This window comes from Rhineura floridana, chromosome 18, assembly GCF_030035675.1.
Source record: "Rhineura floridana isolate rRhiFlo1 chromosome 18, rRhiFlo1.hap2, whole genome shotgun sequence".
Classification (NCBI taxonomy): domain Eukaryota; kingdom Metazoa; phylum Chordata; class Lepidosauria; order Squamata; family Rhineuridae; genus Rhineura; species Rhineura floridana.
This window is the reverse complement of record NC_084497.1, coordinates 746,515-770,170: the sequence shown is the minus strand read 5'-3', so window position 1 is coordinate 770,170 and position 23,656 is coordinate 746,515. Positions and strand designations below refer to the sequence as shown.

At 49.3% G+C, this 23,656-nt stretch overlaps 2 protein-coding genes across 3 annotated transcripts in view; one reads left to right on the top strand and one right to left on the bottom strand.

The window, feature by feature from the left end:
* PALM (paralemmin) overlaps positions 1–16,258 on the bottom strand; it is a 45,490-nt gene extending 29,232 nt beyond the window's left edge. The window contains exon 1 of one of the 2 annotated variants that reach the window (XM_061600679.1): positions 15,748–16,258. Coding sequence is in view for 1 of the 2 variants with exons in the window: in XM_061600678.1 (XP_061456662.1) it covers positions 8,504–8,508 (5 nt within the window). In the remaining variant the exon portion in view is untranslated. Of the gene's footprint in view, positions 1–8,503; positions 8,765–15,747 lie in introns of those variants that run through there. The other variant, XM_061600678.1, reaches the window with a different exon arrangement.
* LOC133372295 (uncharacterized) lies at positions 15,759–22,740 on the top strand. The gene is made up of 4 exons (XM_061600683.1): positions 15,759–16,324; positions 18,900–18,978; positions 20,671–20,740; positions 21,260–22,740. Exons 1-4 carry the CDS (start codon positions 15,959–15,961, stop codon positions 21,396–21,398), a joined length of 654 nt encoding a protein of 217 aa, XP_061456667.1. The 5' UTR covers positions 15,759–15,958; the 3' UTR covers positions 21,399–22,740.
* The last annotated feature ends 916 nt before the right edge of the window (positions 22,741–23,656 follow it).

Here is a 23,656-nt window from a genome sequence, read left to right as displayed (position 1 = left end):
CTGCTCTTGGCCCCCTTACACTCCTCACTCTCGCACTAGATCACACTCCCCATCCATCAGGCCGAAGGGAGGCTGACTGAGGCCAAGTTGCACTGGAGCCAGGCTCACCTTTGCAGGAGACGGCTAGGTGGTGTGAGGGGTGGGCGAGCGCCCATCTCACCTTCATTTAGTCTTAAGTTCAATTCCCCACATTTCCATCACCAATTTGCGGCAAACCCATCAACAAAACAATTTAACAACAAAAGAATTCTAAAGAACAGTTAGTTAAAACATTGTGTAATATTGTTACAGCTGAAAGCATTCTTTCATCTTGTGATCTCCAAGTTGCCAGGAATGGTCTCCTTCAGCCATCAAACTCCTGGGTAAACAGGAATGTTTTCAAATTCCTCCCAGAAGTCAACAATGGTGGAGACAGAGGCACCTCACCAGGGAGGGAATTCCACAAATAGAGGGCCATCACTGAAAAGGCCTTGTTGTGGATCAGCACCAACCAGGTAGCCCCAACCAGGCTGCGCATTTCTCCGTAATATGCACATTTTTCCCTCTGCAATTTTGCCTAATATGCACAGTTTTGCAAAGCACTTTCTCCCTAATATTACACACTTTTGTATGCATTGTTTATGCACACTTTATCCGAGTGCATGCATTTTTGTCCACATTACTTGCCTGGAGGACTGCATTGCAAAATTCAGGGAAGAGCTAATGTCCAACATGGCTATATTTTGGTTCATGTCTTGTTTCTAGCTCCCAGAGTGTGGACAATGTCATCATCTGCTGAAGCAAGGGGATAATTGATGGACCCTCCTTGCTCTGGCGAGTGAATGAGGTGATAATGAGGCTTTCAAGTTTGTGATAGATTAAGCCTACTACAGGAAGACAGAGAATACGGAATCTCAAAGGAGAGGGTGGGTCCTCCTTTTCCTTTGATGTGGTTCTGACATTAGGAAAAAACTGCTAGCCTAACATACCATAATGTGACAAAACAGCTGCATCGCCAAGCTCCAAGCATGTTTTCTCAGGGGCAAGTCCCAGGCTTATTCCTCAATAAGCCCTGCAGGCCCAGGGCTTGCGGAATCACCGCCTGTGCCTGGCTTTCGTGAGCAGAGGCAGAAGCGACAATGTCAGCCCTCATCTGCCACAGGAACAGCATATTTCATTCATGAATGCGGCTGGAGGGTTTTATCTGGTGGGGTGGGAAAGGATCCCAACCGGAGATCCCTCCAGTTGCCACCAAAGCATTTCGAGGAGACTCGTGAGGGCTGGGGGGAATTGCTCCTTTTCACTTCCCCCTCCAAAGAGCCTTTTTCATCATCAAATATTCATGGCATCAATTTTCTCCAGGCTTTGCCATCAACGCATCTCTCGCCTGAGTTCTGCCTTCCTCCACCTAATGCATCTTTTGCAGTTTGAAGGCCATTTGCTCTCTCTCTCTGTCTTGCTGTCTCTCCCTCCTCCCTTTCTCTTCATGGAAGCCACAGTCAGGCTGGAACATGGGACAAGCCATAGCCATCAGAGAGACAACAGCATCAAAGGCCAATGCTCACGGCAGAATCAGCTGCAGCACGACTATATTTTTAAAGCACAGAAGCTCACTGGCCCCTGTTACGTTCACTGGGACAGACCACACAGCCACGTCCACAAGGGGTGTCCAAAATGCAGGCAGTTCTGTTGATCTGCATTTTTTACAGGCGGAGAAATATAAATGTTGGGCTGCACTTGTACCCACTGCTATCTCTACTCAGAGTTAGGAATCTGAGTCAATTCGCATTTCAAGTCGAATCGATCAAATTCACGCTTTCCGAAACAAGAAGAACCAAAAGACAGCCATTCTTGGAAATTCCCACTTATCCATGGTGCAGTTCGCCAACCAAACTATGTTTACAAAAAAATGCATATGTTAGGGGAAATTCTGCATAAAAATGAATATGAATATGATATTGTTTCAGAAAGCGCAGATTAGGTAAGTTCACCTTTACATGCAAACTGAATCGAATTTCTCCTTTGCTCCCTCCCTCCACAATGTCAGCGCTGTCAAAAATTTGACTACTCTTTCTTTATGATCCATTGGGGACCTTTTTGCTTATGAAACTCAACACAGGATGAAGCACATTAATACTGTAATAAACAAACAGGGAATGTTCAGTGTTTGAATGTGACTCACCCATCTCAGGTCATGGGTCTAGGGGGCGGCGAAACGAAAAAGATCTCCTGCTGGGATCAGACTAAGGTGGGCACATCTAATGCAGCATCAGGATTCCCAGAGTGGCCAATCAGATCAATCCAGGAAGCAGGGTGTTGTCAGGGAATGCCCAGATATGCTGCCCCTTCCATCCTTTTTTGGGGTGGTATTTTTTTTTTAAGTTGCCATTAACCATTTCAGAACTGGTGCCTGAGTTTGCTCCTTCCCTTTTCCCTCCCCAGCCTTTCCCCCTTATGGTTTGCTTGTTTTTTAGATCACAAGCTTACAGGCGGAGATGGTCTTGCTTTAACTGACTGTAGGTAAGCCACTCTGGGAACCTTTGGGGCTGAACAGCTGGGGGGTGCAAACTCTAAATAAATAAATAAAGCCAATGCAATGCATGTTTGCATCATCAATCCCGCAGCGCCCCTGCTAGGAAACCCTCAACTAAATGCTTTAAAAAAAAATTCTGCTGCTTGTTGTTTGGGCTGCTCAGGCCAAATACATCCCCCTGCCCTAAATCAGCACACAACATCTACAAATACAAAGGCAGCAGCCCTTTCATGCTTGCTTGCCATCCCTACCCACCTATGCAAAGGTAGACTGCTCCTGAACATGAGCTGGAAAAGGTTCCCCTTTTTTCAAGCACCGGACTCAAACACCGGAAGGATCGCCTCGCGCTCTACCATCCCTCCCACGCCTTAAGCTCTCCAGAAGAGGAACAGCCAACGAATCCTAACTTTGCCCCCATCCTCCTCTGCCCTCCTGAGTTCTACAAGGGCAGCCCTGAGACTAAGAAGGAGGGAGATGCCAGATCGTGCCCTTCCCTGGACTGGATGTAAGAAAGAAGGCAAGGAAAGTGAGGGCTGGTTGAGGGCTGCAAGTGAGGGCTGGTTGAGGGCAGGCTGAGGTTGGCAGGGCGGTACCCCATGTGCCCTCATGGAGCAGCCTCCGCTGCTTTTGAAGTTGTTCCATTTCTCCCAAAATGGCATCGAACCAGCTCTGGATATTTCTGGACCACTCCCACCGTGCCTCACAGCACACCCACATCCAGACAGCTCCCAGGTTCAAAGTGAACAGGAAACACATCAATAATAGGAAGGGGGGGGAAGGTCCTAGTAGGGAAGCTGCCCTGCAACTATTTTGGGAACAAGGGGACGGCACATTTCAGGTTCCATCGAGGCTGGTGTCCCATTTCTCACCCTGGTCTGGTCTCAAGCTGGGCATTGAAAGCCAGAATCCTCCCATTCTGTCCCCCCCTCCTCACCTGATGGTGGCATCCAGGGGTAGACCACTTCTGGACATGGAGGTACCACTTAGCTGTCAAGGGATAATAGGCAGGCCCCTTGAAGAACACAAGGAATAGCCATACTGCATAGGTAGGCAACCTAAGGCCCTCCAGATGATGAAGCAGACAGCTTTTAAACCTGGAGGTCTAATCGCCACTGATATATTTATTTTTATACTTGTTAGTCGCTTGCTCCCCAAAGGGCTCTAAGCAGCTTACAACACATTAAAAACACAGACAAGCAGGACAAACAACCCCTGTAATAGCCGGAGGAAGCTTTTGCAGCACAGTAAAAGTAACAAAAAATCCACATCATCTCAATTTGTCAAATGCCTGGGGGGAAACAGAAGTCTTTACCTGGTGCTGAAAGCATGTTAATGAAGGCGCCTGGTGGACTTTGCTGGGGAGAGCATTCCACAAACTGGAAGCCACACCCAAAAATACTGTCTCTCCCCCCCCCCCCAGCCTCCCTCAGAGACGGGGTAGCTGGAGAATGGCCCCAGATGAATATCTAAGGGTCAGGGTAGGTTCACATAGGGACAGGCTACTGGGGTCATGAGCTGTAAAGAGCTTTATCGCCAAAACCAACCCTTTGCATACAGCAGCCAGTGTAGTTGGAACAGAATTGGTGTTTCATGATCCGTTCGCCTTGAAGCCGTCAACAGTTGAGCAGCCGCATTCTGCACTGACTGAAGCTGTTGACCCCTGTTTCTTCTCCATGAATTTGTCTAACCCGCTTTTAAAGCCCCCCAATCCCGGTGTTTTGTGGTAGCAAAACAGAGGCATATTCTCTGTTCTGCAGGGCAGCTTTGCAAAGAAGCCTGGGCAAGTTACTAGTCCACAGGAAGGTTCACTGCTCCGGTTGCTTCCTCGAGTGACTTTCAGTCAGAACTAAATACTGTTGTTATTGTCGCTCTAGCTACATTATTTTAATAGAAAAGCAGTTTATACATTCTTCAGAATTCTAAGCTCACTTACTTACTTTGAGCTGAACAGGGAATTTACAACTGAGTAGACATATTTAGGATTGCACTGTAAATACAGTAAATGGATTAAAAAAAAACTTTGGGAAGAATCATGCTTTGATCAAACAGTTCAGTTTATGTCATCAAGCAGCTGGATATGCCCTGGGATGAGCTAAGGTCTGGCAAGGGCAATGTAGTTTTGCGCTGACTTGGCAGCTGAGGTTTAGCAAATTCATCTTAGTTCACTTGGAAATTTGCTTGTGAAGTTTGAAAGGAGTTGATCTAGCCTCTTTGCTTCTTGCTACTTTTCATATTCTAATCCAGGACAAGGATTGGGGCACTTCAAGCCTGTCACTATTTTTGGGTAGGATACAATCACGTACCAGCAAATTCAGGTTGCACAATTGAAGTTGATCTGGCAATCTTACTCAACAGACATGCCCTGGCTGTATGGAGTAACTCTTGCTTGATGCAATCTCTTACAACCTCTCTGCAGCCCAATCAGGAGGAGTGCTCAATAAATAAGCCAGACTTGTCTAACAGTGAGCAAACAAATCAGGACAGATGCTCACTAAAACAGATCATGCTCAGTTTAAGCCCAGAAGCCCAGCTGTTAGAGATACACATGCACAAGAACACTAAGGAAACAGAGGACTGGGGCAGAAGCGCGGACCTGTCTTCAGTCCGAGGGCCGCATTCCTTTCTGGGGGCCACATGCCAGACAGGACAGAGGCAAAAGTGAGCAGAGCAACAAAGGCAGTTTTCCCTTGGCAAAGTAAGCTAGTTTCAACACACATTCGCACATCCCCTTCTCTGACCTTCATCAAGGCTGGCTGGCAGGCAGCATTTTCAGAGTCGGAAGACACATCCAGCCTGGATGTGAAACAAGGATGGCAGAGGGTGCGGCCTGAGGAGAGGGGGTGTGGCCTGGAGAGAGAGAGCGTGCTCTGGAGAACGCCTTGAGGGCCAGATGGAGGGCTTGCAGGGCCGCATTCAGCCCCCCATTCCCGAGATTCCCCACCCTTGGTGCACCTACAAGCAACATTCCTAAGTCACTAGCCTCTGGAGTCCAGAGACCCAGTTTTCAGACCCTGTTCTTTCCAGAAGGAGGGATGGTGGATGAGCAATTGGATCTGTTCCGGAGACAGGCTGCTGGGGCAGAAGTGTAAACACAGACACCAAGAAGATCAAGGTGAGGCTAAGCCACACAGGCTGCTGGCTCCATAGCTGAGGAGCTAGCACAACGCAACAGTTAAGACTCAAAGACGGAGGAAGTTTGTTTTCTATTGCTGGAGGAGGGGAGAGACAAGCCAATGGGTTCAAATTCCAAAACAGGAGATTTCAACTAAACATCCGGAAGACCTTCCCAATGACACAAGCTGAAGACAGACAGCCTTGGAAGATGGGAGGGTCTGTCCATTTCAGTCCTCTCAGTTTCTTATTTCTGCAGTCTGAAATTCAGACCTCGACATTTCTGAACCATTTGATTTTTTAAAAAAATCATTTAAATTCTTCAACGTTTTAGTTTCTCCCAACACACACATTTCTGTATGCAGCTTTGACTCAGGTACACATTTTTGCAAGCCACTTCTCTGCATGCAATTGTGTGGTTATCCTAATAGCATGCATTTTTTGTATGTTATTTTCACGAAGAGATTCATTGTTATGCACACTTTCCCCCACAAATGCATTTTGGCAAACATTCGTTGGAGACCTACATTGCAAAATTCAGATATGTGCAAATTTGAGGATGGCTGCATTTTGATTCTCATGGCATTTCAGAAAGCATGAATCTGATAGATTCTGAATTGAATTTCTCTGTCGCCATTTCTTTAGATAACAGGACAAACATGAACATCTGGACTCTTTACTGGCAGAATTAAAAAAAAGGCATGCCAGCTTGAGATAATAATATTTCAGGGCACATGCGATGGTCCTCAAGAAATAAATGTGGTCTCTAACGTGAAGTACCGAAAATTAGCAGCTTTGCAAATCTGTTCTCCTGCAAATCAACAAAATAAATGGTCCGCAATATACATATATATATTTTTAAAAAACACTACCCTAGAATCAGGCCACAGTGCTTGAAACCTTCATAGCTGGGAACTGTAAGAGCTCCACCTCTAGCTGATTAGAAACCGTGCTGAACTTTTTTTAAAAGCTCTTCAGTACTTGACTGTCTACACAGGCTTCTTTGTGGGAAGTCATGTGCTTTAAATGTATGGTGTGTACAAGCCTTTATCCCCACTGGAGCATATCATATTCAATGCAAATGCATCCTTACAGCCTCATTTTCCTATCTTCTTAGAGCAGGGACGAATTAAATTTAAAGCAGACTTTGGGATCCAAGGAACCCGGGATGTGCTTCTTGCTACATCACGGAATGTTCTTCAACATTATTCAGAAAACAGGCAGAGGGGGAAACTCCGACACAGAATGTTGAGAACTCCGGATCATTGCAGCTGCTGGGCACGAGCTGGAAGCGAATCCTGGCTGTGGAAATGTAATCCTGCTCTCTGGCCCATGCTGGTGTCAAGACAACTCACTGGGGTAGATCTCCCGGGAGATTCTGCTTGGCGCCAGCAATTCCTCATGGAGGCTGCTGGAGAAAGCACAATTTTGGCTCCATTGTCTGTGGTGGTCCGGGTGGGTGGGTGTTATAGGCAGCGAGGTGTCCTGGTAATCGGGGTGTGGGTGTGGGAGAGATGGAAAGCTCATAAATCATGTAGGATATAGTTATGGAAAAGCCCAACACAGCTTTGCCATCCCCTTGACCAGGAAATTCTGGAGAGCCCACATGTTTTTCATGTTTCAGGGACCTTTGAGAAGATCCTTGGTTGGTGCATGTGTGTGATGGGGCTTTTGCATCAAGCTCTTTGGCTTACAAATCCAACGGGTTGCTTTTTGTGAAACAACAAGAGACAGATCGACAGCAGGCAAAGCCAGGAGATGAAGCCGATACTTGGAGGGTTGGAGCTCCCCAGCAGAGCCTGTGCGTTGCACACAGAAGGTATCTCCAAGGTGGGGCTAGGAAGAGACTCCCTTCCTGCAATCCCAGAGAGGTGCTGCCAGCCAGGGCAGATGACACAGAGCTAGACAGGCCTGACGGCCTGACTCTGGACAATGCAGAGCCCTCCTGCATTCCTCAACAGGGTCCCTCTCCTTGAAGGAAGGTTGGGGAGAAAGCAAGCCATGCCCCACCCTGCAGGGCTGGCCCAAGACACCTTGCTGCCCGAGGCAAAATGCTGCCCCCCACCACCACTACCCCATCCTAACGACTAGACTGGCAGCTGGGTTTGCCGTCAACATTTGGTGATGTGGGTGACATCCTGAGCGGGAGGCTGGTTTAGGGGCAGCCCCACATGACAGAGTGACAGCTCTGCCCTCCAACCCCTGGCCCCCTTCCATCTTCACTCCGCCTAACAGCAGGGCCGGCCCCTGCTCTCTCTCTCTCTCTGTTGCCTTGCCCCATGGAAGACCAGCTTCTCCTCCACTAGAGCCATTTGTCAAAAACAAAACAAGAACCAGGGTTGGGCCGGCGGGAGGCAGAGAGAGGGCGAAGCCGCCGTCAAGTGCCTCTCTCGGAACCGCCTGAGTCACTGCAAGCGGAGAGGGGGGGAATGGGTGGAGGCGGTCACGCAGCGTCACACAAAAGACAACACACACACCAAAGCTTGCAACAACAGGTAAAAAAAATAGAGAGATGCATCACCCACACACCAAGATGACAAATTCACCAACACTCCCCCCCCCGGGAAGTGGGGGTGGCGCAGATCCTTGCCATCTCCCCCCTCCATGTTTGTGAGCCATGGTGGTCTTTTGGATCTCATGCGATGGGGGCCAGGGGAAAAATGTGATGTCAAAACCTGGATCCTGCCCCCACATACACACTCCCTGCAGCAGCACCAGAGCCTCAGCACAAATACTGGGAGGGAACCCCGGCCAAGATGCTTCAGCAGGGAAGGTGGAACAGCAAGCCGGAAAAAGATGCATGCTCAGAGAGAGGAAAACAATCCGTGCCGGGGCTTATATGCAGAATCCAAGAAAGGAGGAGAGCCTAAGAGCACTTACTCCATCTTCCCAGAGGCAGCCTTGCAAGGTGCAAGGAGGGAGGGCCCGTCTGGCTGGCTGAGTCTTCCTCTCTTCCTCCTCCTCCTCCTCCTCCTCCTCCTCCTCAAGAGGCCGCGAGAGAAGGTGGCGGCCTCTCACGGCTCAACATCCCATCCGCTGTCTGTGACCGTCCTGCGCTGATGGATTGTGAGAGCCCAGGATGTGAAGGGCTGCGGGCTATGTAGGAGTGTGTGCGCGATGTGTGTCTCTGTGTCTGCTCTCCAGCGCCTCAGCCCCCCCTTTCCAGCACCCCTCTTTTCCCAGCATGGCAACAGCACCTCCTGCTGGCCGACTCCAGTCATCGTCCGTCTTGTCATGAAAACCCAAGACTGTCTGCGAGGAGCGCAAGCCATGTTTCGCAGGGGATGATGTGAGACGAGCCTCACTTCTGCCAGAGCGCACCGAGGCGGGTGTGGAGTGGGGTCGGCTCCTGTTTCAAGATGAATTAATCCAGTGTGTGCCCAGTTCAGGTGCAGAGCGAGTCACACGTCTGGACACTTACACACTAGGGATGGGGGAGAGATTCGATGCAGTTTGCATTTAAAGCAGAATGTATCAAATTCACACTTTCTGTAACAATATGAGATCCGCAGCAGTGCAAAAATTCTCCAACCACTCTGGCCCCAGGGACATGGTAGAACCATCTGAGGCCCGCTGTAATGAATTTTCTGGGCACTTCCAGGATAAAACCTTTAGCATCCGCCAGGACTTAGACTCCAGTGTGATAGCAGGTGAATCAAGCGAGGTATCCAGAGCACAGCCTTGTCCCGATTTCTTGGATGAGTTTCAGTTGGTGCAGCTTGAGGACGTTGACAAGGTGCTTGGACTGGTTTGTGCAACCACTTCTGTGCTGGATCCTTGCCCGTCTTGGCTAATAAAAGCTAGCAGGGATGGAACAGCCGGCTGGGCCAGGGAGGTGATTAATGCCTCTCTGCGAGAGGGGGTGGTCCCTGGCGGCCTGAAAGAGGCAGTAGTGAGACCACTCCTGAAGAGACCCTCCCTGGACCCAGAAAATCTTAATAACTATAGGCCGGTAGCAAATGTTCCATTCCTGGGCAAGGTCCTTGAACGAGTGGTTGCGGACCAGCTCCAGACACTCTTGGATGAGACCGATTATCTGGATCCATTTCAGTTGGGTTTCAGGCCTGGTTTTGGCACAGAAACAGCCTTGGTCGCCCTGTATGATGACCTTTGTTGGGAGAGAGACAGGGGGAGTGTGACTGTGTTGATTCTCCTTGATCTCTCAGCGGCTTTCAGTACCATTGACCATGGTATCCTTGTGTGGAGACTGGCTGAGTTGGGAGTGGGAGGTACTGCATTGCAGTGGTTCCACTCCTACTTGGTGTGTCGCCTCCAGAAAGTGGTGCTTGGAGAACATTGCTTGGCACCCTGGACTCTCCCGTATGGGGTTCCTCAGGGGTCAGTTCTGTCCCCCATGCTGTTCAACATCTACATGAAACCGTTGGGTGCGGTCATCTGGAGCTTTGGAGTGCGCTGCCATCAGTATGCTGATGACACGCAGCTCTATTTCTCCTTTCCATCTTCTTCAGGTGAGGCTGTCAATGTGCTGAACCAGTGCCTGGCTGTGACAATGGACTGGATGAGGGCTAATAAACTGAGGCTCGATCCAGACAAGACTGAGATGCTGCTAGTGGGTGGCTCTTCTGACCGGATGGTGGATGTCCAACCTGTCCTGGATGGGGTTGCACTCCCCCTGAAGAAGCAGGTTCATAGCTTGGGGATTCTCCTAGAATCAAGTCTGTCATTTGAGGCTCAGGTAGCCTCAGTGGCACGGAGTGCCTTCTACCAGCTTCGGTTGGTGGCCCAACTACGTCCCTATCTGGGCAGGGATAAGCTGGCTTCAGTTGTCCATGCTCTGGTAACCTCTAAATTAGATTGCTGCAATGCACTCTACGTAGGGCTGCCTTTGAAGACGGTTTGGAAACTGCAGCTTGTGCAAAATGCAGCGGACAGATTGGTAACAGGGACCAGACAGTTCAAACATATAAAACCGATTCTGGCCCGCTTGCACTGGCTGCCTTTATGTTTCTGAGCTTGATTCAAGGTGCTGGTTTTGACCTATAAAGCCGTACATGGCTTGGGACCACAATACCTGATGGAATGCCTCTCCCGACATGAACCCACCTGTACACTACGTTCAAAATCAAAGGCCCTCCTCCGGGTGCCTACTCCGAGGGAAGTAGTTTTTAGTTGTTGTAAAGTGCCCAGAGAGCTTCAGCTATGGGGCGGTATACAAGTTTAATAAATAAAATAAATAATTAAATAAACCATACAATGGTAACAAAAATGCAAATATTAGGGGAGCGTACGAAGAAAAATAAATATAACACACAAAAAGGCTTTACAGTAGGGCCCCGCTTTACAGCGTTCCGCTAATACAGCGGTTGTGAATTGTAGAAAGGCCCCGCTTTACAGTGCTTGTTCCGCTTTACAGCAGTTTTCGCTTTACAGCGGAGATCCGGAACGTAACCTGCTGTATGAGCAGGGCCCTACTGTATATTAAGAGAAACTGCTTTCAAAAATGTCTGTGTTAGTCACACCCGCATACAAAACATGTTTAGTAGCAGCAACGCACACTAAAATGCTGAAAAGTTTCCATGAGGGTTCCCCCCCCCCAAAAAATCTGCAAAATGCTGCAGAAATGTGGACAGGGCTGGCGTTTGCAAATGCAGGCCCCAGTTGTGAACCTTATGGCGGGCACCGATTTCTGCGAAGCAGCGGAAACAGAAACAAGCGCTGCTGAGCACTAAGTGCATGGCCCGATTGAGCCCAATCTTGAATGTGGAGAACTGAATTTAAGATTGGAAAGATAAGAAACTGAGTTAATAAAAATGGATAGATCTCTCCATCCCTAACATGCGTACACGCATTTCACGGGGTAATCTTTGCAGGTCCAGAAATGAACAAGAGATCCCAGACCTGGAGGTTGAGCAACAAATTGCCAAATCCATAGCCAATTTTTAAATTTCTGAGTTAAATGTTAAGTTTTGATTCAGGGAAGAGGAGCCTGATCCCAGGTGCTGTTGGACTACAACTCCCATCAACATCTTAGGGACCGGGGCAAAATTAAATCTGGGTTGTATTTAAAGCTGAACTGATCAAATTCACATTTCTCCGGATTTCGCAGTGCAACATTCACAACAACGCATACATATATTCATAAAAACAACATACAATCGTGCATTCTGTTAGGAGAAATTGCTTGCACAAATGGGTACCTTAGACTCAAGCCTGCTGATAAAAATAGATTTAATAGGATAAATTCACACTAAAAAGCCGAAGAACTTCCACAAGAATTAAAAAAAAGATCACTAATTGCTGCAGAAACGTGGAGAACTAAATGTAAACCAATTAATAATTAAATAAAGAAATAAAGAATAAGCCTTGAGCTAGTCACTGTGTGAGCCTCGCCTATGTTGCAAAGACCAGACCTGTCCTTCCAAAATCCGACACTTATGCTATTGACCAACAAGGCTGCTCTGGCAAGTGACAAAAGTGGCCCTCATGCCACCCTGGCGGCCTGGGGCTGCACATCACTGCTCTACCATGCCTCTCCCCTAGCTGTCTTGTCCCTAGGCCAGCTTTCCCCAACCTGGCCCCCTGGACTACAGCCCCAACCAGCCCCAGCCCCAAACATCTGGAGGGGGCCAAGTTGGCAAAGGCCGCCTTAAACTCTCTTGCTTCAGGAATGGGCAGGAAAACGGAGCGATCTGATCTGGTTCCTGACATGGAGCAAGCCAGGTGCTCAACTCGCCTGGAAGGCGATCAAGAACATCCTGTCCCCACAGCTGGCGAGGCCAGACCAGGACGGGCCTCCTGGGAGGACAAAGGTGTATGATTTAGAGGCATTAAACCAGTTTCTCAGGCAACAGATCCTGCCACCTTTGAGGGAGGGCCGCTTGTCAGAGGCATTCACAAGCCATCCTTTCCAGCCCTGGATTTTTTCAAAAGCTAAATAGACTCTTCATGCCCAGGGGCAGTCTACCTTTCCATTGCTGAGAAACAATTGGAGGGCTCAAGCTTTCAGGCACTGCTGGTGGGCTTCCACCAGTGGAGACTGATCCATGTGGGGCACTGCCCCATCCACCCGAGTCTACTCTGAGCCAGCCCCCACCTGCCTGCCTACCTGCTTGCTTAAAAGTAATTTAGGGCTTAGTGCACCAAAACCGAAACCTTGAACTTGGCCCAGCAGCTAGAGTCATTCTTTCAGCAGCAGGGTGACACGTTGGCAATGTCCTCCCTCAGTGAGCAGTCGCACCTCTGCAGTTTGCCCCAGCTGCGGCTTCCAGGCCAACCTCAAGGGCAGCCTCACATAGAGTGCGTTCCGGTAATCCAGCCTGGAGATCAGCTTTCCATAGAAGCACTTCCCAGCAGAGACAGGAGTTCCAGCATAGCACAGTCCAAACAAACCACAGGGAAGCCACACAGGTCAAAACATAATCCAGAAACAAGGCCAATCTCCCCAGCCACGACACAGGGCAAACCCTCCATCTCCGTAGAAAGTGCAAAACGGAGGCCTTATATACTCTGGCCTCCTCAACCACACCTGACCACAGCTGCTGGCCGTGAAGATGCATCAGCGATTGCTTACTCATGGGGAGACCGTCAGCTCTGGGCCTGGAGACATATACTGTGTTGTTGCTCTTTGGCCCGAAGCTCTCACGGATGGGCATTTGCGGCAACTGGGCTCTGTAAAATCCTCAAGCCCTGCAGTCAGTATAGGATTGTGCCCCTAACCCACGCTTCGCCAACCTGGGGCCCTCCAGATGCAGGGACTGATGGGAGTTGCAGCCGAGGTAGGCAAAAGCCGTCTTAATCAGCCGACCCATTAAAATCCGAACAGGGACTCCCCTGGAGGTTTCTGTAATAGAGCAACGGTGCCCTGATTTTGTAACAATTTTTATAAATTTTATAACAACTTTAAACACATGTGCAGAGCTGTCTCTTTTATTTATTTTGCCACAATATTTTAAATGCCGCCGGTCAGTTTGCACAACCCGCTTTGCAGAGGAAACGCTTATGTATCAATCATAATGGAAGATACACAGACACAGAAAGACACAAATGAATTGTGCTTTGTAGCTCTCGATCTAAAGACTCCTCTCTTGCAGCTGGGAGGAGGAGCAGGGATCGAGCCCTTTCTCTACGAATCACCATGAAGACGTTGGCTCTGATTTGACTCCCTGTCTATCTATCTATCTATCTATCTATCTATCTATCTATCTATCTATCTATCTATCTATCTATCTATCTATCTATCTATCTATCTATCTATCTATCTATCTATCTATCTATCTATCTATCTATCTATCTATCTATCTATCTATCTAATCGACTGCCCTGATTCTGGAATGCACAGACAGCAGCCGCGGATAGCCCAATCGTCCGTGAATTTGTCTAATACCTTTTTAAAAGCCGTCCATAAGGACGTAAGGAGAGCTGTCCTGGGTGAGGCCAAAAGCCTGTTGAGGCTAGCGTCCTGCTCCCACAGGGGCAAAGCAGATTCCTTTAGGAAGCCTGCAAGCTGGACCTGAGCCCCACAACAACTGTCCCCTCTTGTGATCTCCCGCAACCAATAATCCAGAGGCATTTACTGCCTCCCACAGTGGAGATAGCCTTCTCCTCCTCCATGGATTTCTTCACTCCACATCTCTTCAACTATGCACCACGGGGAGAGGTCCCCCTTGTTGGCTCTCTTGAAATCCCCAACCAATCCAGCTTCATTGGATGACCCAACTGAGTTCTAGAGGATCCGTTTCATCCTTTGATCTAGACTAAAAAGCCCCAGATGCTGCAACCTGTCCTCATAGGGGAGTCGCTCCGTCCCCTCCATCATTTTTGTTGCCCTCATCTCGACTTCTTCCAGCTCTACAATATCCCATTTCAAGGTGAGGCAGCCAAAGTGCACATGGCATTCCAAGTGCGGTCACCCCACAGATTATGATATTTTTATTTACTTATTTTATTATTACATGTATATCCCATCTTTCCTCCAAGGACCTCAAGGTAGCGTACGCTCTCTCCATTTTACCCTCACAACAACCCAGTGAGGTAGATTAGGCAGAGAGTGAGTGACTGGCCCAAGATAGCTAGCACTCTGAGTGGAGATTGGGGCCCTGGTCTTCCAGATCCTAGTACATCACTCAAACCCTTGGAGTGCTCTAAAAAATGAAACGGACCGCCTTTGAGTCGATCCGGACTTATGGCGACCCTACAAATAGGGTTTTTGTGAGGGGGTTTCCCATCGCCTCCCTCTGAGACTGAGAGGCAGTGACTGGCCCAAGGTCACCCAGAGGGCTTCATGGCTGTGTGGGGATGCGAACCCTGGTCTCCCAGGTCCTAGTCCAACACCTTCACCACCTTAACCACTACACCACACCACACTCTAGGACTTGGAATACTGTGTACAGGAGGAGAAATTGGACTCTATTTGCATTTGAAGCGGAATGTATCAAATTTGTACCTTCCAAAACGATATGAGAGCCGAAACTCAGCCACCCTTTGAAATTCGCATCCCTCTTTTGCAATGCAGTTCTGTAACCAAGCAATGTTTTTAAAAATGCATATATTAGGGGTGGGGCGCATGCATAAGAATGAACCACGTTAGCAAAAACGACATACAAAACTGCAGCCTATTAGGAGAAATTGCTTGGAACAATGTGTACATCAGTCAAAACTGCATACAAAAAATTATTTATTAGGAGAGAGTCGCTGAAGAACCAGCAACTGAAATGCTGGGGAATTTTCAGGAGGATGTTTTGAAGGAAAACAACAACAGCAAATCGCTGCAGAAATTTGGAGAACTGAATGTAAGGTTGGAAAAACGAGAGAGGACTGAAAGGGAGAGATCCTCCCATCCCTGTTCTGGCTGCTTCACCCCCCCAAACGGAACCGCAGAGCTGAAAAAGGCGCAGGAAAAGGCAACCGCTGCCCCACAGCTTTCTTTCCAACCCCTTCCCTAAGGAGCCCCGGCATGGAACCCCTCGCCAGAGCTTGGAAAAGTTACTGTTTTGAACTACAACTCCCATCAGCCCAGCCAGTATGGCCACTGGATTGGGCTGATGGGAGTTGTAGTTCAAAAAAGTAACTTTTCCAAGCTCTGCACCCCCAATGTCAATGTTTCCATAGAGATCTTTTATCTACTTTTGGGGCTAAAGGGCGCTTCGCCTGGGGAGAAAACCAACCCCTTTCGCTGGCTGGCAACAGAGTCTCCGTCGGGCTTTTGAAAGGGGGGCCTGGATAGTTTCGATTCCCACAGTGCGCATCGTCCTCCTGCCGGCAGCCTTTTCTGGAAAGTCAGACGAATAACAGGAAAAGGCGAGGGAGAGCGAGCCGGAGGCGCGGAGGCGGAGGGGACGCCTTTCCTCCCGTGACTTTTTCTGCCTTTCCCTTTAGATGGGTGGGGAGGTCTCGTACGTCCGTTGCCCCGAATCCCCGGCAGATATGAAGGACGGGAAGAGCCAGAGGGCTTGTTTGACGCGGAAAAAGGTGACCTTCTGTTGCGGAGCGGCCATCGCGGCCCCCTGCGCCCTGTCGCTCCTCTTCCTGGGTTTATACCTGCACCAGATCCATTCGGAGCCGTCCGTCCAGTTGACCGAATGCCAAACGCAGCTGCGGAACGAAACCTCTCAGGCGGAAGCCTCCCTCCTGGAGCGGGAGGAGGCGAAGGCGGAGAGCGACCGGCTGCGCGCTCAGCTGGCAGCTGCCACCCAGAACCTCACCGAGGCCCGAGGGCGCTGGGACTCCTGCCAAAAGGAGATGGTAAGACCTTTGATGTCTTCTTCCGAGGGCAGGCGCTATTGTTATTATTATTGTTATTGTTATATCCCACCCTTCCTCCCAGTAGGAGCACACATGTATCTCCCACTTTTCCTCTGAGGAGCTCAGGATAGTGTGCATGCTTCTTCCCCAGTCCCTATATGTCCTGACAACAACCCTGTGAGGTAGGTTAGGCCGACAGACAGTGACTGCACCCCACTGTTGCCCAGAGAGCTTCGTGGCTGAGTGGAGATTTGAACCCAGATCTCTCAGGTCCAAGACCAACACTCTAACCACTACATCACACTCCCAGCAAATTGTGCATGTGTGTGTGTGTGTGTAAATGGGATGCATTGAGTTATGTGTGTGAGTGAATAGCGTCTGCCTGTATGAATTTGCTTGGTCCTGAACAACAAGAGGAATAATAATATCCCGCCCTTCCTTCCCTAAAATAGCCCAGGGGGACAAACAAGAAGTGATAAAACAATAGAAATCTTAAAAACCATTCCAGGCCACATGCAGACTGGGGTAAAAGTCTGTCCTTTAAAGGCTTGCTGGAAGAGGAAGACCTTGAGGAGGTGCCAAAAAGACAACAGAGACTGAGCATTGCCCCCTCGTCCCACCTCTGGAATGTAAACCCCGAGCACTTCCCCCTGAAGGAATGCAGACCCCCCCCCCCGGCTTCAAAGGGAAGACCTGAACTTAGAAGAGAGACGGAAAGGATCGGTCCATTTCAGTTCCCACCGTTGCTCATTTCTTTGGTCTGAGAAGTGCACCGCCCAGTTTGGAGAAGTGCGGATTTCAAAGGAGGGCAATGTTTCAGTCTGCACATCGTTTCTGGAAGTGCCAATTTGAGATATTCGGTTTTAAATGCAAACTGAATCGAATGCCTCTAGTAGCAGACGGGCTGGAAGGTGTCTGGAATCAGCAGGTGGCCTCTTAGGTGGGGCTGTTGCTTGAGATTTGGGGACCCCCAGGGCACGACCCAAACATGCCTGTGCCCACCTCCGTACAGTGAGTCAGACGCCTTGGTCTGACGCCAGGCTGGGGGATGTGGACCTGGTGCTCAATGGGGTACGATTGCCCCTGAAAGACCAGGTCCACAGCCTGGGGGTCATTCTTGACTCCCAGCTGTCCATGGAGGCTCAGGTCTCGGCTGTGAGCCGGGCAGCGCTGTATCAACTCCATCTGATACGGAGGCTGCGCCCCTACCTTCCCAACCATCTGCTCCCACCGGTGGTACATGCCCTGGTCACCTCTCGCCTAGACTACTGTAATACGCTCTACGTGGGGTTACCCTTGAAAACGGTCCGGAAACTGCAACTGGTACAGAATGCGGCGGCTCGTCTGATTAAAGGCAGCCGCCGGCAAGATCACATCACTCCAGTGCTGAAGGAGTTGCACTGGCTACCGGTTGTTTACCGGGCCCAATTCAAGGTGTTGGTTTTGACCTTTAAAACCCTATACGGTTTTAGCCCAGTCTATCTGAAGGAGCGCCTCCAGCATCGTCAGGGATGCCGCTCAACAAGATCAGCCTCAGAAGACCTTCTCTCGATCCCACCGGTTAAAACAGCTAGACTGGTGAGGACTAGAGAGAGGGCTTTTTCAATAGTGGCCCCCACCCTGTGGAACTCTCTCCCAAATGATCTCCGCCATGCCCCTTCTATGATAAGCTTCCGTCGGGCCTTGAAGACCTGGCTCTTCAGGCAGGCTTTTGGGGTGGGTTAGGTTTTTACTGTTATGGTTTTAAATTTTAACGTTTTAATGTATTGTTTTTTATCTTGTACGTCGCCCAGAGTGGCTGGACAACCAGCCAGATGGGCGACTAATAAATTAATTAATTAAATAAATAAATAAATTGGTCCATCCCATCTAACTCAGTACTGCCTCCACTGACTGGCAGCAGCTCTCCAAGGTTTCAGGTAGGAACCTCTCACAGGCCTGTCTGCTGACGCTGCTGGCACTTGAACCAGGAGCCATGCTCTACCACTGAGCTATGGTCTTTTCCCTAAAAGTAAGGTAAGATTCCAGTCCTCATGCTTCTGAATAAAGGGCTGTTTTAACAGGAACACCGAAAGCTGCCTTAGCATAAGACCATTGCTCCATCTAGTTTAGTATTGTCCACTGTACTAAGCTCAACATAGTGTGAGTCTCTCCGAGGCCTTCCTGGAGATACCATTGAGGACTCAATCTGGGGCCTTCTACATGCAAACAAGGGGCTCTTCCACTGAGCGACGGCAATGCATCTCCTTCCCTCAGCTTCTGGAGATCTTGCCAGTGGAGACCGGCCTCTGCTATGGACACAGACCCTCTGCCTGTTGCGTGCACTGCGCATGCTGAATGTCCAAACTGAAACGCCTGGATGCCTCAAAGGCAAAATGAGGAAAGGTAGCGAGGGTCCCTTTTACGGCTGGAGGGCCACACTTCCTTCTGAGCCACTGTCCGGGGGCTGCGTGCCACTGGCGGGCAGGTCCAGAGGCAAAGCTGGACGGAGCAAAGTATGTACGTTTGACCTTCCCACCCTTGGTTTGGGGCTTCACCCTTGGCCCACATTTCCTTTTGCTTTCTGTGTCTCCAGAAAAGTATGGAGAAAAATTTCACATCCCAGTTGACAGAAGCTGTCCACCAGGAGGAGGTGAAACGGCAGAGCGTCGAAGGTAGGGATGGAAAAGTGTTGTCCGTTTCCATTCTCTCAGTTTCTTGTTTTTCCAATCTTAAATTCAGTTCTCCAAATTTCTGAAGCCATTCTTGATGTTTTTTTTTTTTTGACTCACGTGCTGATTTTTGCAAACAATTTCTCCTAAAGTAATGGATTTCTGAATGTTATTTTCAGTCATATTCCTTTTAGGCACACTTTCCTCCAATATATGCACTTTTGAAAACATTGTTTGGTTGGTGAACTTCCTCGCAACTTTCAAAGAAGCTGTTTTGGTTTGGAAAGTGCAGGTTTGATAGATTCAGCTGGAAATGCGAACTGAATCAAATTTGTTGCTCATCCCTAGTTGAAAGTGAGGCAGTTTGGTGGAGTGCCATGGTGTCTGGAAGATAGGACACGGATCTACAGATAGGGAGATTCAAGAAGATGTCAAACGTTTTGGTGGATCATCAGGCCTGAGGTCTAATCCAGGGTTGTGGGACACCTGTAGCCCCCCAGATGTTGCTGGACTACAACTTCCAATACCCCTGATCCCTGGCCGTCTAGCTGAGGATGCTGGGAGCTGGAGTCCAGCAATATCTGGAGAGTGACTGGTTTCCCCCAACCCTGATTCGGGAACAGCCTCTTCTAAATAGAAGCATTTTTCTGTCTCTGGCATGCTGGAGGCAATGCTGATATTGCTGGACTCCCAACTCCCGTCATCCCTGGTTATAGGCCATGCTGGCTTCTGGGGCTGATGGGGGGTGCAAAACCATCCAGAGGACCACAGATATTCCTCATTCCTAGACTAGCCCAAGACCCTATCTTCCAGAGCGGCTGGCCAAATATCTCCTCGAAGCCCAGCAGTGTTGCGCTGTGTGTAGTTCTGTTGCTTAATTTTGTTTAAAAGCAGCAGCAGAGAGTAACAGCAGATGCTGAAATGCGGGTGTGCCAGCGTGTGCTTTTGCCTAAGAAAGCAGGCTTTTACCCTGCATCAGCATCACTGAGACTGGAGACTTAGTAAAATAAGAAAAGCTACTTTATTTATAGAAATACATAGTAGATAGAAAAGGCATACCTAGCTCTAACTAGCTAAATTGGAGGCGTAATGCCCAGGTGCGGGAGTGAGCCCCATGCTCGGAGAGAGCAGAGACAAGGGGATGCCTCCTCTCCTCTCTCCCGGACAGTCAGAGAAGGAAGGAAGCGGAAAGGGCGGAAGGAGGAGGCGTCACAGTCTAGCGACAGAAGGAAGTCAGTCAGAGCATCACAGCTAAAAGGTAAACAAGGCTGTCCACCTGGAGGAGCCTAGCCCTATCTTCCCTCTGGAGCTTAAACAAAAGAAGAAAACAGGAGTTGCTCTTGCCCCACTGCCAACAAGGAGGAGGGCGTGAAGGCAGCGTGTTTGTGTGGTACAGCTTTCATGCCCTCCTCCCCCCTAAAACTACCAAGTACCGAGACCTACATCGCCTCTGAACCTAGGGCTTCCGTATGACTAGCTGATAATGCAAAAGTGAAGGGGGATATTTGGTCCAGCCTTACACCAAAAACTCTGCGCACTTGTGGATGCAATGGAAGGGATCTCCAAAGGGGGGGGGAGATGGGATTTGTAGAGAGGGATGCTCTGGCGCTGCGTGGTGTGAGGAGGGGAAGGGAAGGGGCGTCCAGATGAAATGAGCCATGGGTATTCTAACTGGCCTTTGCTTTCCTGTCTTAGAGGAATGCAAACGGCTTAAGCAGCTGCTCTCTGACAAATCACGGGCCTTGGAGGATGCCCAGCGGAAAAGGTAAGAACAGCAAGGTTAGGGTTAGGGTTAGGGTTAGAATTCTGCCTTTGCAGAAGAAGGTGAGATCCTCTTGGCTGGCAGCATGTCACCCCCCCCCCAACTGCTCTAGAAACCTCTTTCCAGCAATATGTAGCGGAGCAAAAAGTTGGCAATCCTCCTGTTTTTGCCTTATTTTTAAGCATATGCTATTCCTCGGAGGACTATTGCCTCTGGATGGGGAGGCTGTGTTCTTCACTACCTTGGCTAAATGCCCTCAGCAGCCTTGCCTTCTGTCCATTGCTCTTTTGGGTTTTCGTGGGTCATCGTCACGCACTTGTGGCAGTGAGTTCTACCTAAGCACAGAGATCACTGCATGAGATCAAGGCAATCGCATCCACGGCCCAGTACCTTGTTTCCAACAGCAGGCAGCCAGATTCCCCCAAAGCCCACAAGCACGAAGGCGATAGCCCTGCCTTGCTCGTCCTGGCACCTTACAGTCACAGACCGACTCCTAATTCATCGGTGTTTTTGTTTCCCCAGAGATCAAAGCCAAGAAGAAATCCGGCAGCTGCAGAATCAGCTCAAGGGCCAACATTCGATGCATTCCGATGGGGTCGGTCTGGGTGGTCCCATCACGGCCTTCCTCCTGCCCATCTTGCCTGGGCTCTTCCTCCTCTAGCCCCTTTGGAGCCTGCTGCCCGGGAGAACATATGTTTGCCTTATTTGGCGGGGGAGCATCGAGCTTCTTCCCGCTTCATCTGCATACTCACGCCTCCTCCTTCCGCACAAACACTTCTGAGATCTCTGTGTGTGTTTGTCTGCCACTTTGAGAGCCACGACAGCTGTTGCGGTGTACCTGTCCCACGACTGAAAACACAGTTGTCGCCTTAACCTAAATCATGTTACGCTTCTAGCCAAAGGTTACGATTCTCCCTCTCTATTAAACATGTTTTTAACGCTTCTGTGTCTTTTTTTATGTCAAATATGGACAACTCGTTTCACTTTCTGATGCATCGGGTGGATTCCCAGGTGAGAATACTCAGAATTATGAGGCCCGGACATCCATAGAAAACAATAGATTCAGTCCCAGGTGTCTCCTGTTCAAAAAGCATCAGGTCGCAGCTGATGGCAAAGACCTCTTTCTACCCGAGGCCCAGGACGGCCAAACTTGACAACATTGGGAATGAACAGTGCCCCTCTAGATGTTGCTAGACTACAACTCCCATCAGTCATCACAGTTGATCAACCCGGTTCTCCATTTTTAACATCACCGTTCCTTACAAGTGCATGCTGAACATGGAGGTGGGCTCCATGAGAGGGTGAAGCTGGATTAATGCAGGTTTAAACCTGGGGGGGGGATAAGAGTGTCTTACTCCCAGGGGGAGAGGGGAAGGGGAGGGGGAACATGCATGCTTAAATCCGGGGTGTGTGTGCTGTGAGAGATTAAAGTGGAGCCTGGGATTGGGAGTGGGGTGTGGCACAAGCTACAGCATGGAGCGTATTTCAGATTTGAGCTCCAGCTGTTCCAAATTCTGGAGGTGAGGTCTACCCATCCATAGAGCTGACAGGTAGATCAGGGCGCTCCCCACAATAACCGGGCGGCCAGGTCTACCCATCGAACCGTGTTGAAGTTCCTACCACCAGGTCTACTCATTGAAATGGTTTCTCCAGTCGCCAGGTCTACACGTTGAAACAGCTAGGGTTTGTGTTGGAAGTGGGGCAAGAGTGACCCACGCTTTGTTCTTTTCTTTGTGCTGCAGAAGGGAGATAGAGCTAGGGTCCTCCAGGTGGATAGGCTTTGTTAACCTTTCACCTGTGAGGCTCCGACGACCTCTTGAATTCTTCATAACTAGGACTGAGCCATGTATTTAGAGTGTGGTGCGAACCTGTTACTTATGTCTAATTTGATCAAAAGTATTTTTTTCTTGTATCTATTCGATGAATCCACTTGTGTCGCTTAGCCTCAGTGCAAGTATTCATTTTTTATTTCAAGATAAATAAATAAATAAATTTATTATTTCTGTGTTGAGTTTCACTTAAGTGTTGTCCTGTGCTATTTCAACACTAATAATGTTGGTTTATTTGTTTATTATTTAATTTGCATCCAGCCCTTCCTCCCAGCAGGAGCCCAGGGCAGCAAACTTTAAACGTCATAAAAATAGATCTTAAAATAGATTAAAACAAAACAGCGTTAAAAACATTATTAAAAAAACATATTAAGCAGTTCTAACACAGACACAGACTGGGATAGGTCTCAACCTAAAAGGCTTGTTGAAAGAGGAAAGTCTTCAAAAGGCGCTTAAAAGATAGCAGAGATGGCGCCTGCCTAATATTCAAAGGGAAGGAATTCCACAGAGTAGGTGCCACCACACTAAAGGTCCGCTTCCTCTGTTGTGCAGAACGAACCTCCTGATAAGATGGTATCTGCAGGAGGCCCTCACCTGCAGAGCGCAGGGATCAACTGGATATATAAGGGGTAAGACCAGGTATCCTGGTCCCGAGCTGTACAGGGCTTTGTATGCCAAAACTAGAACCTTGAACTTGGCCCGGTAGCCATTGCAATTCTTTCAGCAGCGGGGTGACATGTTGGCGATACCCTGCCCCAGTCTCGCCGCCACATTTTGCCCCAGCTGCAGCTTCCAGAGCAACCTCAAGGGCAGCACCACATAGAGCACATTACAGTAATCCAGCCTGGAGGTTACCAGTGCGTGGACAACAGTGGTCAGGCTATCCCGGTCCGACCCCATCTGAAGCAGGCAACTGACCCATTATCCGAACTCGGGAACCACCAACCCGCAGCGCCTCCATCTCGCTAGGATTCAGAGTCAGTTTATCGGCCCTCATCCAGCCCACCACCGAGTCCAGGCAGCGGTCCGGGGCTTGCACAGCATCTCTTGATTCAGATGTTGTGGAGAAATAGAGCTGGGTATCATCAGC

Excerpts from the sequence above, each read along its gene's own strand:
- LOC133372295 (XM_061600683.1), top strand. The coding sequence starts at position 15,959 with ATGGGTGGGGAGGTCTCGTACGTCCGTTGCCCCGAATCCCCGGCAGAT. Across the intron at positions 16,325-18,899 it reads ACTCCTGCCAAAAGGAGATG|AAAAGTATGGAGAAAAATTT; the intron begins GTAAGACCTTTG and ends CTGTGTCTCCAG. Across the intron at positions 18,979-20,670 it reads GAAACGGCAGAGCGTCGAAG|AGGAATGCAAACGGCTTAAG; the intron begins GTAGGGATGGAA and ends TTCCTGTCTTAG.